Genomic DNA, 22,852 nt, shown 5'->3' on the forward strand with positions numbered 1-22,852 from the left:
GTGTGTGTGTGTCTATTGTGAATGGGATTGCCTCTTTGATTTAGATCTCAGCTCTGACATTATTGGTGCATAAAAATGCTACTGATTTTTGTACATTGATTTTGTATGCTGAAGCTTTGCTGAAATTGTTCATCTGATCTAGTAGCCTTTTAGCAGAGACTGTAGGGTTTTCTAGTATAAAATCCTATTGTCCACAAACAGAGATAGTTTTATTTACTCTCTTTCTATTTGGATAGCTTTTATTTCTCTCTCTTGCTTGATTACTCTCACTATGACTCCCAGTATGATGCTGAATAGGAGTAGTGAGAGTGGGCTTTCTTGTCTTTTTCTGGATTTTAAGGAGAACGTTTCCAGCTTTTGCCTATTCAGTATGGTGTTGGCTGCGGTTTTGTCATAGGTGGCTCTTATTTTAAGGTATACTCATTTCATGCCTAGTTTGTTGAAGGTTTTTAAGATGATGCCATGTTGAATTTTATTGAAAACCTTTTCTGTGTCTATCAAGATGATCATGTGGTTTTTATTTTTAGTTCTGTTTATGTGCTGAAGCACATTTATTGATTCACGTATGTTGAACCAACCTTGCATCCTAGGGATAAAGCCTACTTGATCATGGTGGATTAGCTTTTCAATGTGCTGCTGGATTCAGTTTGCTAGTATGTTGCTTTTACCTCTATGAGGATTTTTACATCTATGGTCATCAGGGATATTGGCCTGATATTTTCTCTTTTCATTGTGTTTGTTTTTAGGTTTTGGTATGATAATGATACTGGCCTCACAGAATAAGTTAGGGAGGATTTCTTCCTCCTCAATTTTTGGGAAGAGATTCAGTAAGATTGGCACCAGTTCTTTATATGTCTGGTAGAATTTGGCTGTTAATCCCTCTCATCCAGGGCTTAATTTGGTTGGTAGGTTTTTTATTACTTATTCAGTTTTGGAACTCACCCGGGAATTTATCCATTTCTTCTGTTTTCTAGTCTGTGTTAATAGAGGTGTTTATAATAGTCTGAGGTTTTTTGTATTTCTGTGGAGTCAGTGATAATGTCTCCTTTGTCACTTATGATTGTGTTTAATTTTCTCCCCCTTTTTATTATTCTAACTAGTGGTTTATTAATCTTATTTATTTTTTCAAAGAACCAACTTTTGGCTTCATTGATCTTTTCTATGGTTTTTCATATCTAAATTTAATTTAGCTTAGCTCTGTTTCTGGTTATTTCTTTTCTTCTGCTTGCTTTGAGGTCAGTTTGCCCTTGTTTTACTCGTTCCTTTAGGAGTGATGTTATGTTGTTAATTTGAGATCTTTTAAACTTTTTCATGTGTGCTATAGACTTTCTTCTTAATACTGCTTTAGCTGTGTCCCAGAGATTCTGGCATGTTACTTCTTTGTTTTTCTTAGTTTCAAAGAATTTCTTGATTTCTATCTTAATTTCATTGTTTGCCCAAAAGTCATTCAGGAGCAGGTTAATTTCCATGTAATTGTATGTTTTTGATAGATCTTCTTTTTCTTTTTTTTCTTTTTTTCTGTCTTTCTTTTTTTTTTTTTTTGAGATGGAGTCTCGCTCTTGTCGCCCAGCCTCGAATGCAGTGGTGCAATCTTGGCTCGCTGTAACCTCCGCCTCCTGGGTTCAAGCGATTCTCCTGCCTTAGCCTTCCCAGTAGATGGGATTACAGGGGCCTGCCACCACGCCTGGCTAATTTTTGTATTTTTAGTAGAGATGGGGTTTCACTATATTGGTCAGGCTGGTCTCCAACTCCTGACCTCAGGTGGTCCTCCTGCGTTGGCTTCCCAAAATGCTGGGATTACCGGCATGAGCCACTGTGCCCGGCCTGACAGATCGTCTTAGTTTTGATTTCTATTTTTATTGCTCTGTGTTTTGAGAGTATGGTTGGTATGATTTCAGCTTTTTTAAAAATGTGTTTATAATTGCTTTATGGGTGAACATGTGATTGATTTTAGAGTATTTGCCATGTACAGATGAAAATTATACATCTTCTGTTTTTAAGGGATGAAGAGTTCTGTATATGTCTGTTAGGTACATTTGGTCAAATGTTGAGTTCAGGTCCTGAATTTCTTTGTTAGTTTTCTGCCTCAATGATCTGTCTAATACTGTTGGTTGGGTGTTGAAGTCTCCCATTACTATTGTGTGGTTATCTAAGTCTCTTTGTAGGTTCCTAAAAAGAGAACTTCTGTGCCCCAGTGTTGGTTGCAAATATAATATTCTTCTTTTGTCTTTTTTGATCTTTGTTGCTTTAAAGTCTGTTTTGTCTGAAATTACAATAGCAACTCAATATTTTTTTGGCTTTCTATTTGCTTGGTAGATTATTGTCCATACCTTTACTTTGAGCCTATGGGTATCATTGCATGTGAGATGGTTCTCCTGAAGTCAGCATATGCTTGAGTCTTTCTTCTTTATCCAAATCTTCACTTTGTGCCTTTTAAGTGGGGTGTTTATCCTGTTAAGTGGGGATGTTTAGCCTCTATGTTTAAGGTTAATACTGATATGTGTAGATTTGATCCTGTCATCATGTTGTTAGAGTAGCTTGTTGTTATGTAAACTTGATCATGTAGGTGTTTTATAGCGTCAGTGGGCTATTTATTTAAGTTTGTTTTTTTTTTTTTTTTTTGGTGGCCAGTAATGGTCTTTCATTTTCATGTTTAGCACTCCCTTAAAGACCTCTTGTAAAGTGGGTCTGGTGATAACAAATTCCATTAGCTTGTCTGAAAAGGATTTTATTTCTCCTTCTCTTACGAAGCTTCATTTGGCTGGATAGGAAATTCTTAGTTGGACTTTCTTTTCTTTAAGAATACTGAATATAGGCCCCACAGTGTCTTTTGGCTTATAAGGTTTCTCCTGAAAAGTCCATTATTAACCAGATGGGGTTCCATTTGTAGGTCACCTGCCTCTCCTCTCTAGGGGCCTTTAACATTTTTCTTTCATGTTGACCTTGGAGAATCTGATGACTGGATGTCTTGGGGATGGTCATCTTTTACAGTATCTCAGAGGGTTTTTCTGAATGTATCTTTAATGCCTTAGCACAGTGTTGGCATTTATGTGGGCACTAAATTATATCTGTTGGATAAATGAAAGGAATATTTTAGCTTTATAATTAAGGTGGTAATTTTATTCTTAAAGTAATACATGATTGTAGCAAAAATTCAAGCTTGCAGAAGACTGTAAATTCTGTTGTTCGGAGATTACCAAGTTTAGTGAGTGTATCTATAAATTTTCTGGGAATGTGAAAATTTACACAGACAGACACACATACATATTTCCTGCTTTTTTTGTGTGTGTGATGATCTCAGGTCTGTGAAGGTTCTGGAATTTGATTCTACCTCACATAAAAGCTAAAAGTTAGCTTGTTATTATGTCATGGATTTGGGCAGAATGGACTTCTGTATTAGAGTGAAGGACATTTTTTACTCATGGCACAGGAAGTACATGAGCCATCAAATGTCACGTGTCAATGCAGTTTGTCACATATTGGTCTTTTAACACATGCTTGCATATACGGATATCCATTCTATGAAGATGCCATGACTATAAAAGTACAATATATGTTTGTGTGTGTTCCACTTGCTTCCTGTGTCCTATTGAGGGTATGTGGATAGCCCCAGTGGATTCCTACTTACATGGTGGGTTGCATTACAGAAAAAGACCAATAACCTTAGATAAGCTACTATTTTATAATAAACATTTTTCAATATTCCTTACTGCAAACACAGTTATGAAAAGTGGCCTGGCTGTTTGGGGCCTTGCATTCTTGGCATCCCCAGCAAGAAGTATTAGGAGTTTATGAGAGTGGAGGAGTGTCTCTCAATGATATCCACTTTTGATCTTTGATCATGTTGGCTTCTGGTGAAATTTCATGTGATTATGGCACTCCATTGAACACCCTAAATAATATGACAGTGGCTGGGGTCAGATGTATTTAGTTTTTCTCATACAGTATTTATATAAGGCTATTATGAGCAGAACTTCTAACAACAGGATTAGGCCAACTTGGAGTTTTGACTTTACTCATGTTTCCCCATGGTCCGGGACTCAGTCACTGTAAATAAGTCTAAGAGGATATCAATAGGTTTTATTCTATAAAGCCAAACTGTGGTAGTCTAAGAACAGTGTATTATCCAGCACAACTGACACAAGGGAGTTTACATAGAAATGCTTATCTTTGGTTATCATTGCAGTAGATGATTTAATAGAATCTGAATTTCCATGGAGAGATAGTCCATGGCTCACTCAGCCCATATACAAACATATAGCCCAAAGGGACACAAATCTGTCCAATCAGGATTTTTTATTTAACTTTATTTGGATCATCATTACATTGGTCTGATTAAGCATGTGCCATGTCACTGAAGAGTTGTAGCCTGGATTGTTTACATGGCATAAGCCAAAGTGCTCAGACATCAGGAGAAGCAAGTGAATTTCTATCAGCCAGATAGAAACAATGTTATGCAATTCCTGTGTTTGTTTAGGTGGGAGGAAGGGTATCTTTTTGGGAGCAGCCATTTATGGCATCAGGCACAGCAGAGCAGTTTAGGACTGGCCATGCCCACATGAGTTTTTCTGTTTCATAGCACTTGGAAGAGATGACAAATGGAACAGCAGGCTGGATTGTCAGCCACAGATGCTACTTCACTCAGGCAGGCCATATGATTATTTTGCCAGGCTCTGATTCTGGATCTAGGTGACAAACAGAGCATTAATTAACCCATCCTCTTCCCCACAACTCTTGGTGTACAAGCCATTTCTTCCCCAGATGTCAGAGTTATTGCTTTCTCCACAGCCATGAAATTTTGTGTGCCCTATTTCAGTATAACTTTGCTTTACTTCTCTCCAGTCCTCTATTAATCTAACCCAGAGCTTTGATATGAAAGTATTAAATGCAAGTGGAACAGAGACATTTTTACAAAATATACAGAGACTCATTATACCGCCCATGTTTGCCCACATAGGCCATTGTAGAGGGATTCAGTTAGCAGTAGAGTTAGCTGTCTGTGTCTGCAGTTTCTGCATTCGCAGATTCAGGTAACCTTGGATTGAAAATATTTGTGAAAGAACACAATAAAAATAGAAATACAACAATAAAATCACAGATAAAAACAATTTAGCATTAACAACTATTTGCATAACACTCACATTGTATTAGGTGTTATGAATAATCTAGAAATGACTTAAGGACTACAGGAATATGTGCATAGGTTATATACAAATACTATGCCATTTTATATAATGGACTTGAGCTTTGAGTTTGGAAAATCTAATACCTTGACTATCATTTTATTATTAGGTGGCCTTTGCAACAAATGGCACAACATTGCCAGACTGTAGATGGTCTGGAAACCAGCAAATATGACCCAGTTTAGTTTCATGGGCCACAGTGGTATGGCTGGAGGTGACTGATTGGCCTGAAACAGCAGCCCTGTAACCTGAAACCAGGTAGGATGGTGATGTAGGCACCTTTATCACAGAGAGCCATAAATAGTCTTATTCCTGCCATCCCTTCTTAGCGATGAACCATACTTGTGTTTCAGGCCAAGGATAGGATTTACAATTTATTTTAAATGTGATAGAAGCTGTTGATCAATAATGAGCAGAACAGGGAAGATATCTAATTAAATTAAATTTTTTTTTTTTTGAGACAGTCTCTCTCTGTCACCCAGGCTGGAGTGCAGTGGCATGATCTTGGCTCACTGCCACCTCCACCTCCCGGGTTCAAGTGACTCTCCTGCCTCAGCCTCCTGAGTAGCTGGGACTACAGGCGTGCGCCACCATGCCCGGCTAGTTTTTTGTATTTTTAGTAGAGACGGGGTTTCACTGTGTTAGCCAGTATGGTCTCGATCTCCTGACCTTGTGATCCGCCCACCTTGGCCTCCCAAAGTGCTGGGATTACAGGCGTAAGCAACCGTGCCTGGCCATTAAATTTAAATTTTAACAGGAACCACCTGCCTTTTGTGTGAAGACTAGATTATAATGGGGGTGCATTTAAGATGCTAAGACATAGCATATGATCAAGCAATTCTACACCTAGGTATATACCCAAGAACAATGAAAACATATGTCTACAGAAAATTTGTACCTAAATGTTAACAGCTTAAATTTTTCATAATAGTCAAAAGGTAGAAACAACACAAATGTGCATCAAGTGATGAATGGATAAATAAAATGTGTATAGCTATACAATGGAATATTATTTGGCAATAAAAAGAAATGAAGTACTTGTATATGCTACAATATGAATGAACATTGAAAACATTGTGCTAAATGAGAGAAGACAGTCATGAAGGCAACATATTGTATGATTCAGTTTGTATGAAACATTCAAAATAGGAAAATTCATAGCCAATAAATCAGATTAGTAGTTACCTATGTCTATGGATGATGGTAGGATTGAGGGTTCTAGCAAAGGGGAGTGGTTTACTTTTTGAGGAAAGGAAATGCCCTAAAATTGATTGTGGTGATAGACACACAATGTGTGACTATATTGCATTGTATACTTTAAATGAGTGAATTATCAGATATATGAATTATATCTCAATAAAACTTTTTTAAAACAATCTAAGGCAGCATTTCAAAATCCTAGTGGCTGCTTGGTCTATAGTTGTAGTGGTGGAATTGGTGAAAAGTGGCACAGAATTTGCTGCACAATCAAATATGGAATGTGAAAGAAGTTGCTAGAAAGGAGTACACGGTTTATGGCCAACCTATACCAAATGCTGCTGAGTATTTATGTAAGATAATGATTAAGAATTGATCATTGGATTTGACCGTGACCTTATCACATGAGGTTTCCATGTAGTGGCAGGACCTAAAGCCTGTGAAGTTTAAGAGAGAATGGGAAGATAGGGATGTATAGACATACGTAATTATTGTCAAAAGTTTTACATTAAGGGTGAGTTGATGGATGTAGGGATACCTGAAGAGAGGTGTATGGTGAAATTACTTTATTCAAAGATTATTATTAATATAACATCTTTGCATATTGGTAATAATGACTTGTTAGAGAAGATAAACTAATGCAGAAGAGAAAAGTGCATTAGTCAAATCCTTGAATATGTGAGGGCAGAGGGTATTGCATTCTTTAAAGGGACAGTTCACCAGGGTAACAGTTGGACTTGTAGAATTTGGTATGGTAGTAATGGAAACAAGCAAGCAATACATTTAACATGGCAGTATGCAAAATTCTCTTCTGATTGTTTATATGTTCTCTGTTAAATGTAGATGCATAGTGATCAGCCATGAGAAAAAGAAAGTGTGGAGATGACAGTATGAGGAAGTCAAATAAGCTGCAAAATTGTTGTCTGAAAGATGGAGATTGATTTGGACTCCACTGCAGTGTGGGCTTATAGATTTAAAATGAGAAGTGGTGGAATAATTTGGGAGTTTCATGACAGCCATGTTCACCTGTTTGCATGTAGAAGTGGAGTATAGGAAAGTGAATTTAACTAGCCAGTGTATTAGTTTGCTGGGGCTGCCCTAATGAATACCACAGACTGGGTGCCTTAAACAACAGAAATATATTTTCTCTCACATTTCTGGAGGCTAGAAGTCCAAAATCAAGATGTCAGCAGTGTTGATTTTATTCTGAGTCCTCTTTTTGTGGTTGGTAAATGGACGCCTTCTCTCTGTGTCTTCACAAGGTTTTCCTGTGTCCTAATCTCCTCCTTGAAGGGTACCAGTCATATTAGATTAGGGTCCACCCATCACACCTCATTTTGTCTAATTACCTTTTTAAATCCCCTATTTCCAAATATGGTTCCATTCTAAGATACTAGGGGTTAGGACTTGCACCCATGGATTTTTGGAATGTGGCAGGCAAGGGCAATTCAGCCCATAACAACAAATGCTGGAGTTTTAAAACTTAAATATATTGAAGTGAGAGAGGGCGTATGTAAGAGAAGCGTAATCCTGTTCTCATATAGCTTACCATTTAAGAAAGGGGGACAAATAAGAAACAAAAAAACCCCCACAATTTTTCAATAAATTGGGGGTGATAATTGCTAAGAAGGAAAATTAAGTGGGGTGAGAAGACAGTGAGTAAGGTGTGTGTGCTGTTTTATATAGGCTGATAGGAAAGCTCGTGGTGATGTGACATTTGAGCAGGAAGGAAGGAAGATCTGAAGGAAACAAGAGCAGGGAGCCATGAACCTATGACTGGGCAGAGAAAGCACAATCGCACATGCCCTGAGGCAAGCTAGTAATTCGTATATTTAAGGAACAGCCAGGAGACCTAAGTGACTGATGTGAACATGGTAGGAAATGAGATCAGAAAGGCATGAAGTAGAAGCTCTCTTATCTGGTGAACTTGTGACTACAATTTATTTAATCAAAAGTTGATGATATCAGGGAATCATATGATACCTATTTACCTTTAAAAGGGAGGTACAATTTACATTGAGTGAAATGCACTGATCTTAAGTGCACAGTTCAATGAGTTTTCACTATTGTAAAACCTTGTGTGACTCATACCACATTAGAAACTACATCTAAAATAGTTCTGCTTTGTGGTACTTTTGTTATCCAATCCCCTGAACACCTATACCCTGAGCATGCAATGATTCTGCAAGGGTGGGTAGGGAGAATCCTCATTGTTTTTTCTTGCTCTTAGAATGATGTTTCTGGTGATAACAATATGTGTTACTACTAGTAATAATAACTAATCTATATTGAGTTCTTACGTGCCAGGCACTGTTATAAGAGGTTACGTGTTACATCCCTGTACTCATCCTAGCCTTACAAGGTAACTACTATTCACATTTTGTGAGTAGGAAAACCAAGGCATTAAACATTTAAGGAACTTGAATCAAGTTGCACAATTAGTGAGTGTTGGAACCCAGACTCAAATCATGACAATGTAACTCTGAAACGTTTTCTTTTACAGCCTATGTTAGGTTCCCTCCTGAGAATTGAATTTTATGGTATCATCAATATTCTCCCTTTCCTTAGTGTATATGCAAATGAGGGCATTTTTTGTTGTTGTTTTTTTCAGTTTTGTTTATTGCTTCTCTTCTACCATCTTTCAGTAAAAGGCATTTATTTAGCATTATATTTGTTGGCTTCTTTGTCTCTTAGTTTAACCTTTAGTGTGATGTGGTTATTACAGTGGACACTTTGGTTTAGGCTGTGAGTGGATTTCCTGGGTTTAACTTAAGTTTTTGTCTTTTTTTTTTTTTTTTTGACAGAGTCTTGCTCTGTTGCCCAGGCTGGGGTGCAATGGTACAATCTCGGCTCACTGCAACCTCCGCCCCCCAGGTTCAAGTGATTTTCCTGCCTCTGCCTCCTGAGTAGTTGGGATTACAGGAGTCCGCCACCACGCCCAGCTAATTTTACATTTTTAATAGAGACCGGGTTTTGCCATGTTGACCAGGCTGGTTTCGAACTCCTTACTTCAGGTGATCTACCTGCCTCAGCCTCCCAAATTGCTGGGATTACAGGTGCGAGCCACCGTGCCCGGCCAATTTCATATCTTTATTCATACAAAGATCTGTTTTCCTATCAGTCAGACCTGAAGCTAATTTATGGTATTTTTTCAGGGCTTACTCACTACGTTTATCAGCCCATAAACCAAACTGCAAAATTATCTGGTCATTAGTTCACAGAAGCTCCTGCCTGACTATTTAAAACATTTAAAGTATGCTGAGTGCCTGAAACTTCTGGAAGCATTACCAGCAGCCTTACACTAGTTTCCAGGATCCCTTGGCAGCTTCAAGGATAGCCTCATAAAATAGACTGAAAACATTTGCTCCCATTACACAATTTTCTACAAAAGAAAGTTTATGACTATAGATAAAAATATGTCTAATAGCAAGTAAAATAGATTCCCTAAGTAATAACTTCCTAATTAAAAAAGAACAACAAATAAAAAACCAAAGCAAAAACAAAAGCTTTTTTCTTCTTAATTTAACAACATAGTTACAAAACCCTAAACTTTATCTAGATTTTATTTCTTATATTTAACATCAAAATTTTTTTTTGAGATGGAGTTTCTCTCTTGTTGCCCATGCTGGAGTACAGTGGCACGATCTCCGTTCCATTACAGGCACACGCCACCTTGCCTGGCTAATTTTTGTATTTTTAGTAGTTACAAGGTTTCAGTATGTTGGCCAGGCTGGTCTTGAACTTCTGACCTCAGATGATCCGCCCGCCTCAGCCTCCCAGAGTTCTGGGATTACAGGCATGAGCCACTGTGCCTAGCCTTAAAATCAATTTTTAATAAAGATAGGAAATATGGTACACATTTTCAAGTAAAAATCCTATAACATAGACAATCTTGCTGATACCATTACTTAATGTTTTTGAAACAATTAGGAAAAGGGTAATAGTATTGGATAGAAAAGTCTGTAGTTTATGCAAGTTGCTCATGCACTACACTGGTTTGGCAAGCCAGGGATATTGAAGAACTTGGATTTTCTGACTGAGAAACAGAACAGTATTTGCAAATAAGTAGGGGTTTCCTGGAATAGAAATATAATACAAATGCTGATTCTCTTAAATAAACCTGGGCCACCAACTGTGCTTACGTTGGTTAGTATTCTGTGTTTAAAGTACCATTTTTCTGCTCAGTTTTCTTCTCTTAAGAGGAATATTGAAATACAATATATAAGATTATTATTTTATAAGTGCCAGGGGATTAGATTTCTGTGAATGATAAAGTTTAGCCTGTTTTCAAGGTGTAGGTGTTTTCAAAATATAGGTAAATTTCAAAATAAAAAAATACAAGCAGAGTCTGTTTCATAATTACATAAGAAGTTTAAACAGCAACTTAGTTTTTCACATGATATAGTTAGAATTCTTTCAGTGCTAATGTCTTAATATATAGCACTAGCAGGCTATGAAATTAGGATAATTTGAATACTGCTTGAAGTGGCAATAATATGTAATTTTGACTTTTTATCATAAATAAAGTTTAAGTTAAATTCTCAATAACCTCAACTGTTAGGCTTTTATTAGGAAATGACTTATCTTAGACATTTCAATATTTAATTAATACTGAGTGATTTCAGATTTTCTATTATAATAATATTCTTCATCTTTTCTTGAACGATTTTTTAAATTCTTTATCTTGATTAAGCCTCACAATATTTTGTGAGATTGATGGGGCAGGAAATATGTTATAAACAAATGAAGCACTGAGAAGCAAGATACCTACCTAAGGTCATCCCTTTATTTGATGATAGAGCCAGAGATGGTGCTGTTTACATCTTCCAGGATCATTTATGTATATGGCACTCCTTATAAACTTGGGAATGGCCGTGTAGTGACCGTCAATGTTATAGGTACTTCTCCATGGAATTATTTTCTACAATAAAGTGAAAGGATCTACCCTATCTTAACACTGAAGACAGAACATTTGATAGCTTGAATTGTTTCATATCTCAAATTTAGAAAAGAATGTACACGGTAACAGGAAATAAATATGGGATAATCATTCCTTTATTATCAGGTTTAGAGGCTGATTTCCAATATTTAGCTATCATTTTTATAGAAAATTAAAGTGGAAATGAAACAAAGTAGATAATAACATGTTACTTTTTTCTAAGAAAAAAAAACCCCAAATGTCGTGTATTCTTCGGATTTACATATATCTCTCCATTATATATATATATATATATATATATATATATATATATATATTCTGAATAAATGTAAATGTAATTTTTTTGTAATTACTAAAATAAAATCTGTTACAATAATTATTTTGTAACTGGAGCTTTATGTGAATTTTGAATTTGTTGCTAGTTTAGGTTGGTTATAACAGGCAACAGAATTTCTGTTGCTTTATGGCGCTGTCAGCTGCTGTTAATTTAAAGAGCTTGTGCTCATCAAATTATACTTTGATGTTTTTGAGACAAACGTTTATGAAATATTTCAAGTGTCTTTGTATTTAACACTGTTCACCCCAATTAGCTCTGTCAAAACTTCATCACTTATCTTATTCACATCAATAAGTTTACATTTTACTCGATATTATTTAAAATGTAACAAATGATATCAGATTATGTTTTGTCTGATTTACTTACTTTATAGATAAAAGTTGGTTAACCAGGTAGTTAAACAAATGTAGTAGTATAAATAAAATGCTCAATGTAGTATAAATAAAACAAATAAGTGTAAGGTATTCATTCTACACTTACCTTGAAAAATGTCTCTTAATAATTATGTACATATCTTTGTTATAGCCTTTAAATTCTTGCTCTGATTATTTTAAATCATTTATGTTAATATATTTTTCCCCTGATAAATTGGATGCGTGCTATCTATTCTAAACACACATTTATTGTAGATACTTTCTCTGCAGATCAGCTGGGATTTTAGAGGCTGTGTAATTGTTGATCGTGTCTTGCAATTGCTCTACTTAAGAATATGAGAACAATTTTTTCTGTTTTATGTATTTATTTTATTTTATTTTTATGTATGTATGTTTTTTTTTTTTTTTTGAGACAGAGTTTTGCTCTTGTCACCCAGACTGGAGTGCAATTGTGTGATCTCAGCTTACTGCAACCTCCACCTACCAGGTTCAAGTGATTCTCCTGCCTCAGCCTCCTGAGTAGCTGGGATTACAGGCACGTGCCACCATGCCTGGCTAATTTTTGTATTTTTAGTAGAGACGTGGTTTTACCATGTTGGCCAGACTGGTCTCAAACTCCTGACCTCAGGTGATCCGCCTGCCTCGATCTCTCAAAGTGCTGGGATTACAGGCGTGAGCCGCCGTGCCCAGCTCTGTTTTATGTTTTATTAATTATCTGTTCTGCAAGATGCTTTATAAATATGATTCTACATAATCCTCATAACAAATGAGGTTTAGCGTTGGCATTTCTATCCACATTATACAGATGAGGAAACTGTGGCTTAGAAAGTCTTCTATTCTTAGGAGATGTACAGACCCAGATGTGTCTGTCTATGAAGGCCAGATTTTAGTCACTATAATATATTGTATCCCAGGATGATTTCTATTTCAGAATTATTGGCTAGTCAGAAGTACTGAATTAGAATAAAGTCAGAATTGCACTATTTGACAACCTGGAGCTATAAAGAATATCATGATATGACTTTAAGTTCATTACAATACAACTTAAAGGAATCAAGTAGTTTGTCAAGGGCCTAGCAGAGTAGTGGCAGATCTAGTATTAGGTATTAAAATGTTAGCCAACCAGCTTGCTAGCAACTTTCATTTATTTAGGCTTTTAATTTTGGATTCGAAGGCTTGAGTACTGACATATTTGAGAACATTAAATAAGTCATACATTTCATGTTATATGTTCTTTATCCAAAAATCTATGTGTACAATTAATGAAATTTTCTTCTTTTTTTAATGCAGTGGAATGTATCCTGCTTTCATCTTGGAGTTCACCTGTGTGGCTTGGATTTATCACAGTAGCATTTGTCTTCAATCTGTGTGTTAACTAGAAATCAAGGAAAGACATGAGGAGATTTGTCTACTGCAAGGTGGTTCTAGCCACTTCACTGATGTGGGTTCTTGTTGATGTCTTCTTACTGCTGTACTTCAGTGAATGTAACAAATGTGATGACAAGAAGGAGAGATCTCTGCTGCCTGCGTTGAGGGGTAAGTGCTTATGAAGCAAATACTGTTTTTATAGAGATGAGAAAAGTGGTGCCTTGACAAAATGAGAAACTTCAGAATCAGAAGAGTTTTGCCTTAGTGAGTTAGAAGAGCATTTTGGCAGCACTATTAATGCATGTTTAACCATGGGGTAGTTACTTTACCTTTCTTGGTCTTAGGCGTCTTCTTGGAAGAAATAAGAAGAGTTAGCTAACCTCTAAGATACCGTTCAACCTAATAAATTCTGGTGTTCTGTGACTGTATGAAAAGAACAGTTGAGTGAACGTTCAAACTGGGCAGAATTTTAAATCTAGGCTGCTAGAAGCCAAAAGCCTTTAAAGACCAAGCACATAACATAAAACGGAAAAGCCACTAAAGTGAGACAGGTGGCGATTTTAGCAAACGAACTGTGCATGAATGACACCGCTAAAGACTTCCAAAACAGTTGAAATAAAACAACCAATTTTTAAAACAAAACACATGGTGGTATGCAGATTTACCAGATTGCTGGCTGTATGTTAAGTGAAAAAGATAATTTCAAGTATACTATAAAATTACTTTAATTCAGTATTTTCCTCTTGAGGGACCAGTTTCAAAGACTAAATATGAATGTAAACATAATAATTTGTACGAATGGTTATTTATCAAGTAAAGCCACAGAGATTTGTTTTCTGTGAAGTTATTCCAGTTTTCTCTATGCTTTCTTTTTTGTTAACTTCAAGATCTATAAATATATTTCTAATGTATTCCTAGAAAATTCAATACTTCTAAAATATGTAAGAGTACTCAAACTTAGTTTTATTCTCATTGAACTAACATATTCTCTGTTTGGCAAAAGTTTTCTGCATAAATATGACAAAAAGCAAGCTTCAATTGAAGTATCATGACATGTTTGTACCTTTTGGAAAAGTGAATCTAAATTATCAAGTTGAGATTTACATTTATTTAATGAATATGATCTGCTTTTAATGTTATACATATTTTTGAGATATTTATTGAACAAAATATTTAATAAACAGAATCTCATTAACACTATCAGGTTACACGAAATTTAGGGAAACAGAAGAGCATTTCCAAAATTTAATTTTTGTTCAAAGAGTACTTTAGACATGTTGAGTTTGCTTTAGATTGCAAATCAAAGATTACTTTAGACAAGTTGAATTTGCTTTAGATTACAAAAATACTCTTGTTCATTTAGAGAAGTTCTGAATCGCTTCCTTGTCTTTTAAAATGGAACTTACATTTTAGATTTTGACTAATACAAATAATTTAAAAAAATTTGCAAGTGACTGATGCTAGACCCATTTAGGTAGTTTACATGCATTTTTTTATGCCTTTATACTTCAGTTATTCTGAGAGGGGAACATTATAAGTCCATGTTTTTGACAAATGAACATGGGGAATGATTTGCTAATCTTTAGTTAAAACCCCAGAATTAATCAGCCTTCTGAGCTTCTTTGTCAGAATCAGTTGAGTTGCTGCTTGGCTGAATGTAGAAAAGTGTTTTTGATGGATTACATCAGTTTGGAATGATCACTCTGTCATTTGTTGAAGGAAACCATCTAGGTTCGTCACACACAAAAAATGTTATAATCTGATTCAGCAAGACTTTGATAGCCTTTTCTGCCAGTAACACAATGGTACAGTTTTGCTGATTTATGTCCTTAATGCTCCTTAAGTCTTAAATCTCAAAATGTGAAATTTAACAATGCAAGGCAAAAATAACTTTTCCTTGTACTTAAATTGTAAAATTAAACTATTGTTCTCTTTGTTTATAATACTTGTTATTTTACTTCATTCAGGTTGTTAAAAAAATATAGACTTGGTGGCTAACAAGGAACAGACATTTATTTCTTACAATTTTGGAGGCTGGGGATTCCAAGATGAAGGTGCTAGCAGATGCAATGTCTGATAAGGGGCTGTTCCTTATAAACAGCTGTCTTCTCACTAACCTCACTAGGCAGAATAGTTGAGAAATCTCTCTGGGGCATATTTTATAAGGGCACTAATTGCATTCGTGAAGGTTCCACCTTCATGACTTAATCACCCCCCAAAGGCCCTATCTCCTAATATCACTTTGAAGGTTAGGATTTCAGTATATGAATTTTGCAGAGACACAAACATTCAGTACATTGTACTACTTTAAAGTTTTTTATTAATACTATTTGTCTGGAATAAATGGAAAATAGACTTGAGGGTTTTAATTTCATTTTCAGTTGTCACTTGTTATTTCAGAATTTTTACTTTAGTAATTTGCACCTTGTTTTCAAAATATTTTATTTGTAAGCAGATGATGCTGTGCAAAGTGTACCTAACTGAAATTTTCACATTTTAGGTCTGCTAAAAACAGGCTTGTTTACTTAAAAAAAGATCCTTCTGGCCCTGTGCATCTCCATTATTAAAGCAAAGGTTTTGGAGTAGGCAGTTTCTAAGTTCCCTTATATGTCTAAATTTTAAACAATTCCTAAGGACCCAATATTAACATACACTGTTAATGAATTTTTGACATATTTTCATTCATTCACTCATTCATTATTTATTAAGTTCTTACTCTATGCAAATCCTGGGGATATAACTGAGGTCCCTGATGTTTGGGACATAAGGGAACAAGGCTCCCACCTGCCGTGGAGCTTAAAGTCAAATATATAGTAAACATTTTTCTCTTTCTGTATGTATTTATGTGACTGTGTGTGTCTGTGCATGTAATCATGTGCCATATAATGATTTTTTGCTCAACAACTGACTGCATATATGATGGTGATCCCATAATATTTTAAAGTAATGATCACTGATGTTGAGTTTTTTTTTTCATATGATTGTTGGCTGCATGTATGCCTTCTTTTGAGGAGTGTCTGTTCATGTCTTTTGCCCACTTTTTAGTGGTTTTTTTTTCTTGTAAATTTGTTTTAAGTCCCTTATAGATGCAGGATATTAGACCTTTGTCAGATGCATAGATTGCAAAAATTTTCTCCCATTCTGTAGGTTGTCTGTTTACTCTGTTGTTAGTTTCTTTTGCTGTGCAGAACCTTTTTTGTTTAATTAGATCCCATTTGTCAATTTTTGCTTTTGTTGAAATTGCTTTTGGTGTCTTCATCATGAAATCTTTTTCTGTGCCCATGTCCTGAATGGTATTGCCTAGGTTGTCTTCCAGGGTTATTATAGTTTTGGGTTTTACATTCAAGTCTTTAATCCATCTTGAGTTAATTTTCCATATAGTATAAGGAAGGGGTCCAGTTTCAATTTTCTGCATATGGCTAGCCAGTTCTCCTAGCACCATTTATTGAATAGGGAATCCTTTCCCCATTGCTTATTTTGGTCAGGTTTGTCAAAGATCAGATAGTTGTAGGTGTGTGAACTTATTTCTGGGTTCTGTATTCTGTTCCATTGGTCTATATGTCTGTTTTTGTACCAGTGCCATGCTGTTTTGGTTACTGTAGCCCTGTAGTATAGTTTGGTGTCAAGTAGCATGATGCCTCTAGCTTTGTTCTTTTTACTTAGGACTGCTTTGACTTTTGGGCTTTTTTTGGTTTCATATGAATTTTAAAATAGTCTTTTCTATTTCTGTGAAGAATGTTAATGGCAATTTAATGGGACTAAAAAAAAAAAGCTCAACATGACTGATTATTAGCTAATTGCAAATCAAAGCCGCAATGAGATTCCATCTCACGCCAATCAGAATGGCTATTACTAAAAAGTCAAAAAATAACATATGCTGGCAAGGTTGTGGAGAAAAAGGAACACTTCTTTCCTGTTGGTGGGAGTGTAAATTAGTTCAACTATTGTGGAAGACAATGTGGTGATTGATTCATCAGAGACCTAAAGACAGATATACTATTCAACCCAGCAATCCCATTATTGTATATACCCTAAGGAACATAAATTGTTCTATTATAAAGAGACATCCATGCATATGTTCATTGTAACACTATTCACATCAGCAAAGACATGGAGTCAACCTAAATGCCCATCAATCATAGGCTGGATAAAGAAAATATGGTACATATACACTATGGAATACTATGCGCCATAAAAAAGAATGATATCATGTCCTTTGCAGGGACGTGGATGGAGCTGGAGGCAGTTAGCCTTAGCAAACTAATGCAAGAACAGAAAACCAAATAGCTCATGTTCTCACTTATAAGTGGGAGCTAAACAGTGAGGACACATGGACACGTAGACAGGAACAAAACACACTAAGGTGGAGGGCAGGAGAAGAGAGAAGATCAGGAAAAATAACTAATGAGTACTAGGCCTAATACCTGGGTGATGAATAAGTGTGTACAACAAACCCAAGTGACACATGTTTACTGATGGAACAAACCTGCACATGTGCCCCTGAACTTAAAATAAAAGTTAAACAAATTATAACATTTTACTGTACCTTTTCTATGTTTGGATCTGTTTAGATACACAAATACAATTGTGTTATAATTTCCTATAGTATTGAGCATAGTAACATGTTATACAAGTTTGTAGCCTAGGAGCAATAGGCTATACCATACAGCCTAAGTGTGCAGTAGGCTATACTATTTAGTCTTGTGTAAGTACATTCTATGATGTTTGCACAATGATGACATCGCCTAGTGATGCACTTCTCAGAAAACTTCCCCATCATTATGCAACGAATGACTGAATATATATTCAACTAAAAAGGAAAAGTAAGTTAGAAATGATTATAAAACATAATTGATATTAGGATCAGGAAGAAGAGGACACTGGATCTAGAGTATTAGATAAAATTTCTCAAGCCAGGCATGGTGGTGTGTGCCTGTAATCCCAGGTACTCAGAAAACTGAGGTGGGAGGATTGCTTGAGTTCAGGAGTTTGAGTCCAGGCTGGGCAATATAGTGAGACTTCATCTCAAAAAAGAAAACAAAAAAAACCTTCACAAAGGCTGTAACATTAAAATTGAGGTTTACAGCATAAGAGTAGGAAATAATTAGTAAAAAGCAAAAAAATACTAAAATTCTAATAGAATGATAAAGATTCCAGAAAGCCCAGGATACTTGTAAAGGAGAAAAATACAGAGTGGGGATGTGACAAGTAACAGCTCTTAAAATTTAGTGTAATTAAGGCTATATAATTGGAACAGAGAAGCACAGGGGGAGACAAATTGTCCAAAGGAAGAGAATTAGCCCTCTGATGGTGAACCACATGTGTACATATGTTTGGAACATTCTTTATATGACAGGAGAGGCACTGCAGATCAGTGGGGAAAAGAGAGGCTGTTCAATAAATGGAACCGAGAATAAAGTGGCAATCCATGTGGAAAGAGATGAAACTGGATGCCTAACTCATGTCATGAAGTTTGGATTTAGGACTTAAATGTCAAAAACAAAACTTAAACTTTAGCAGAAAAATATTTAGACATCTATAAGACCTTGGAATAAAAAAATTCTTAAAACATAAAAAAATTACCGCAAAAAATATTGATAAATTTGACTATGTTAAACTTGAGAAAGTTAGTTCATTCAAATGTACCTTAAAGAAGATAAAAAGAGAAGTTAAAAATCGTAGAATATATATAAAGCAAATGCAACTGACAAATTATTAAGTATGTATAAGTAACTTGATTGTTATATATATCAAGTATAAATAAAATTTTTTCTATAATTAATAAAAAAGCCCAAATAACCCAATAGAAAAAAATGGGCAACAGAACTGAAGTGACACTTCATAGAAAATGAAACACATATAGCAAATAAATTTGTGAAGAAACAATTAACATGAGCTTTACTTGGAAAAATGCAGATCAAGGCTACAGTGATATATCACTTATATTTAGTCAGTTGGCAAAAACTATAAATGGCTGATAATACCAATTGCTAAAGGTGATGTGTCTCTACATTTTTATAATAACTTCAGATAACAGTTGGACATTATCTCTGAAATCTGAACATTCATATATAACTCAGCACTTATAGTCATATACCCAAGAAAAATTTTCACATAAACAAAATATCCATAGCACTACAATTCATAAAAATAAAGCCTGAAAATAATCCATAGATCTATTAATGGAAAAGTTGATTAATAAATGTTGGTATATCAATACAAGGAGATCTTATATAGTAGTTTAATAGTTACAATGAATGCACGTCAGAGACTTCCATCAACATGATTGAATCTTGAACATATAATAGTAAATTATGTACAAAAACTACCTGTTGAGTACTATGTTCACAGCCTGTGTGACACGATAATTTGTACCCCAAACCTGAGCATCACACAATATATCCATTTAACAAACTTGCACATGTACCCCGAATCTAAAATAAAATTATAAAAAAGAAAAAAGTTGTATCCTTCAAAGATTATATACAGTATAATACTGCTTAAAACACTAAAAATAACTAAAAATTAAAAAATGCAGTATTTAAGAATATAGAAAAATACAACAAAACTTTACAAAAGCCAAAAAAGGCTAATTATGAATATGGGAATTAGGATGTTGTCTGTCATGTGTACGGGAAATTGGGGTGTGAGATGGGGGTCAAAATTTTGACTGAATGTAGGGTATTATTACAGTCCTAGATTTGATTTGGATATGGGTTTGATGTGTCTTTTTCTCTATGTGGATAACTAAATAAGTGAATAAGATACACTGAATGGATTTTAAAAGTGGGAAGCCACTGAATGGACTTAAAAATCAAACCAAACAGGATAAGAGTTGTGTCACAGAAAGATTGCTGTGGATACAATGTAGAGAATGGATTAGAGAAGAGCTATTCTTTCCAGGAGGTCTGGGTAGGAGTCTGTGGCAGTGTTCCATGTATTCTGTGTAGGAAATGATGTCTGCTTAGAGCAAAATAGTACAAAATGAGGTGTAAGAGGAGTAGGTAAAACCAAGAGGCATTTAAGATATGAGATTAAGAGAGCTGGATTGCTTGCTTGATTCTGGCAGGGATAGGAGAGGGGAGTGTCAAGGTCAAGTCTCTGGATTTTTGCAGGAGTTTGTTTGATCCAATTTCCTGAGAGAAGGAAGGATGTAGGAGATGATTTGAGGGTGGACTTTGAGTTTGTTTTGGACACATTGAGTTTGATATGCCTGTTAGGGCTCTGAAAGGAACTGTTCAGTAGGAAGTTGGCTATATCCTTAAACTCTAAATATCAAACTTGAAAAAACAGTCACTTTAATGGACATTTTTCTAAAATGGATTACATTCTCATCTCCTTTTATTAAAGTGAAGTTTATGGACTGTAATGGAATCTTTGTTACAGAGTCAGTATTATCATTTTACACATCAATTATCGAATGATGCTGTAAAAAAGAAATGATTTCAGTGACTTTATGGGAACATGTAGATCTATTCCAATATTAGATACAGACCCATGAATGCTATTTGTTTTTCTGTTTTTTAAAGGACTGCTCTTGGGCAACATAAGTACTTGTTAGGGGATGATATTAACCCTTTCGTGCCACTCTGATGCCACCTGGAATTAAAGTGCACTAAAAATATTTCTGACTCCTAAATGGTATGGAATACTAAGTGCTGCTACTCCTAATTTGGCAGAGTTAGAATAGGTATTTGAGAGAATAGGTATTTAAAAAGCCCAATGATGCCACAGTGCACCTGCAAACACTTTGTGGAAATTTGAGGGCATGTGGTAGGTTTGCATGGGCGTTATGACATAGTGGATCCTTGTCCTGGCTCCCCCACTCATATTCTCAGGCAAGTAGATTAATCTCTCTGGGCCTCAGTTGTAATATGTAATATGAAATGAATATGAATCATGATTTTTAAAATCATGCCAGTCCGAAGTGAATGATTATATGTTTCTAGCTTTAAGAAAATAAGCCTATAGTAAACCAGCTATTTTATTATCTAGCCTTTGGTTAGTCTACAGATAATATTTGGTTTGAGATGAGAAATGGTCATCCAGAGAAGACACAATGGGAAAGGATCTGCTTAGAAACTCCAGAGGTTTCTTATTATCACAGAGGGCAAAAGGGATATGATGTTTATGATATGTATTAGTCACAGAATTATCTAGAGGGACAGAACTAATAGGATAGATGTATATATAAAGGGGAGTTTATTAAGGAGTATTGACTGACACATTCACAAGATGAAGTCCCACAATAGGCTATCTGCAGGCTGAGGAGCAAGAAAGCCAGTCCGAGTCCCAAACCCTCAAAAGGAAAGCTGACAGTGCAGCCTTCAATCTGTGGTTGAAGTTACAACAGCCCCTGGCAAACCACTGGTGTAAGTCCAAGAGTCCAAAAGCTGAATAACTTGGAGTTCAATGTTCGAGGGCAGGGAGCATCCAGCACGGAAGACAGATGAAGGCCAGAAGACTTAGCCAGTATAGTCCTTCCACGTTCCTCTGCCTGCTTTTATCCTAACCATGCTGGCAGCTGATTAGATGGTGCCCACTCAGATTGAGGGTGGGTCTGCGTCTCTCAGTCCACTGACTCAAATGTTAGTCTCTTTTGGCAATACACACACACATACACCCAGGATCAATACCTTGCTTCCTTCAATCCAATCAAGTTGACACTCAATATTAACTGTCACATGATATTCTAGAAGGGAAGGACACCTACCTTTCTTTGTCTTATTCTGAACCTTAAACATATGACATATGCATAGGAAATGAAATGAAAGTTACCTGAAAAAAGGGAAATAGCAAAGCAAGAATTTCTGATTCTATAGAAAAAAGATACATACATTAGTCAATAATAACAACACAATAATAATTGTAAGTATTAACTATTCTAAATTATTTACAAGTGCTACAACTAACACTACAAGTGTTAGTAAATTCTCACAAAAAAATCTGTAAAGTTGGCATTATTATTATTATTATTATTATTTTACATGTGAGGAACTGAGACAAAGAGAGGGTAAAGAGATCTGCCAGAACTTTTACAACCAATGGAATGAGCTTTGGTTATTGTAGTGTAAGTTCACAAAATGATTCTGTCATCAGTAAATACCAGTTTGCATTGGAATTCAAGTACTGTGTTTTCATTTGGATACCAGTGTGGAGATACACATTCTGAAAACTCCGTGTTTTGTCTTTACTCTCAGAGACACTCTACACCCTCCAGGTACCCCTAGCCTGTAGGATGTGTAAATCTCAGCCAGGAAAATATTTACTAGTGATCTTTCTGCTTGCAGATAATTAGTAAGACAGTTATCACCTTCTCTGGCATTTTAAGTTGCTCTTATTCACTTTTGTCCCTCAGACCTCCCCAGTGCTGCTCTGAATTGGGGGAAATCAAGAAAATGAGTGGAATTGCTGACCAATGACTTCAGTTCAAAACATTTACATTTTTCTTGGT

The 22,852-nt window shown here is 35.6% G+C and overlaps 1 protein-coding gene across 8 annotated transcripts in view; it reads left to right on the forward strand.

The window, feature by feature from the left end:
• Positions 1-22,852, forward strand: part of GALNT13 (polypeptide N-acetylgalactosaminyltransferase 13) — a 1,108,472-nt gene that overhangs the window by 588,656 nt on the left and 496,964 nt on the right. For all 8 annotated transcript variants that reach the window (XM_063595199.1, XM_055108593.2, XM_055108595.2 and 5 more), the window contains one exon: positions 13,321-13,566. In XM_063595199.1, the coding sequence (XP_063451269.1) occupies positions 13,425-13,566 (142 nt within the window). In that variant the 5' untranslated portion in view covers positions 13,321-13,424. The remainder of the gene's footprint in view (positions 1-13,320; positions 13,567-22,852) is intronic.

The sequence above is a fragment of the Pan paniscus genome, chromosome 13 (assembly GCF_029289425.2).
Source record: "Pan paniscus chromosome 13, NHGRI_mPanPan1-v2.0_pri, whole genome shotgun sequence".
NCBI lineage: Eukaryota > Metazoa > Chordata > Mammalia > Primates > Hominidae > Pan > Pan paniscus.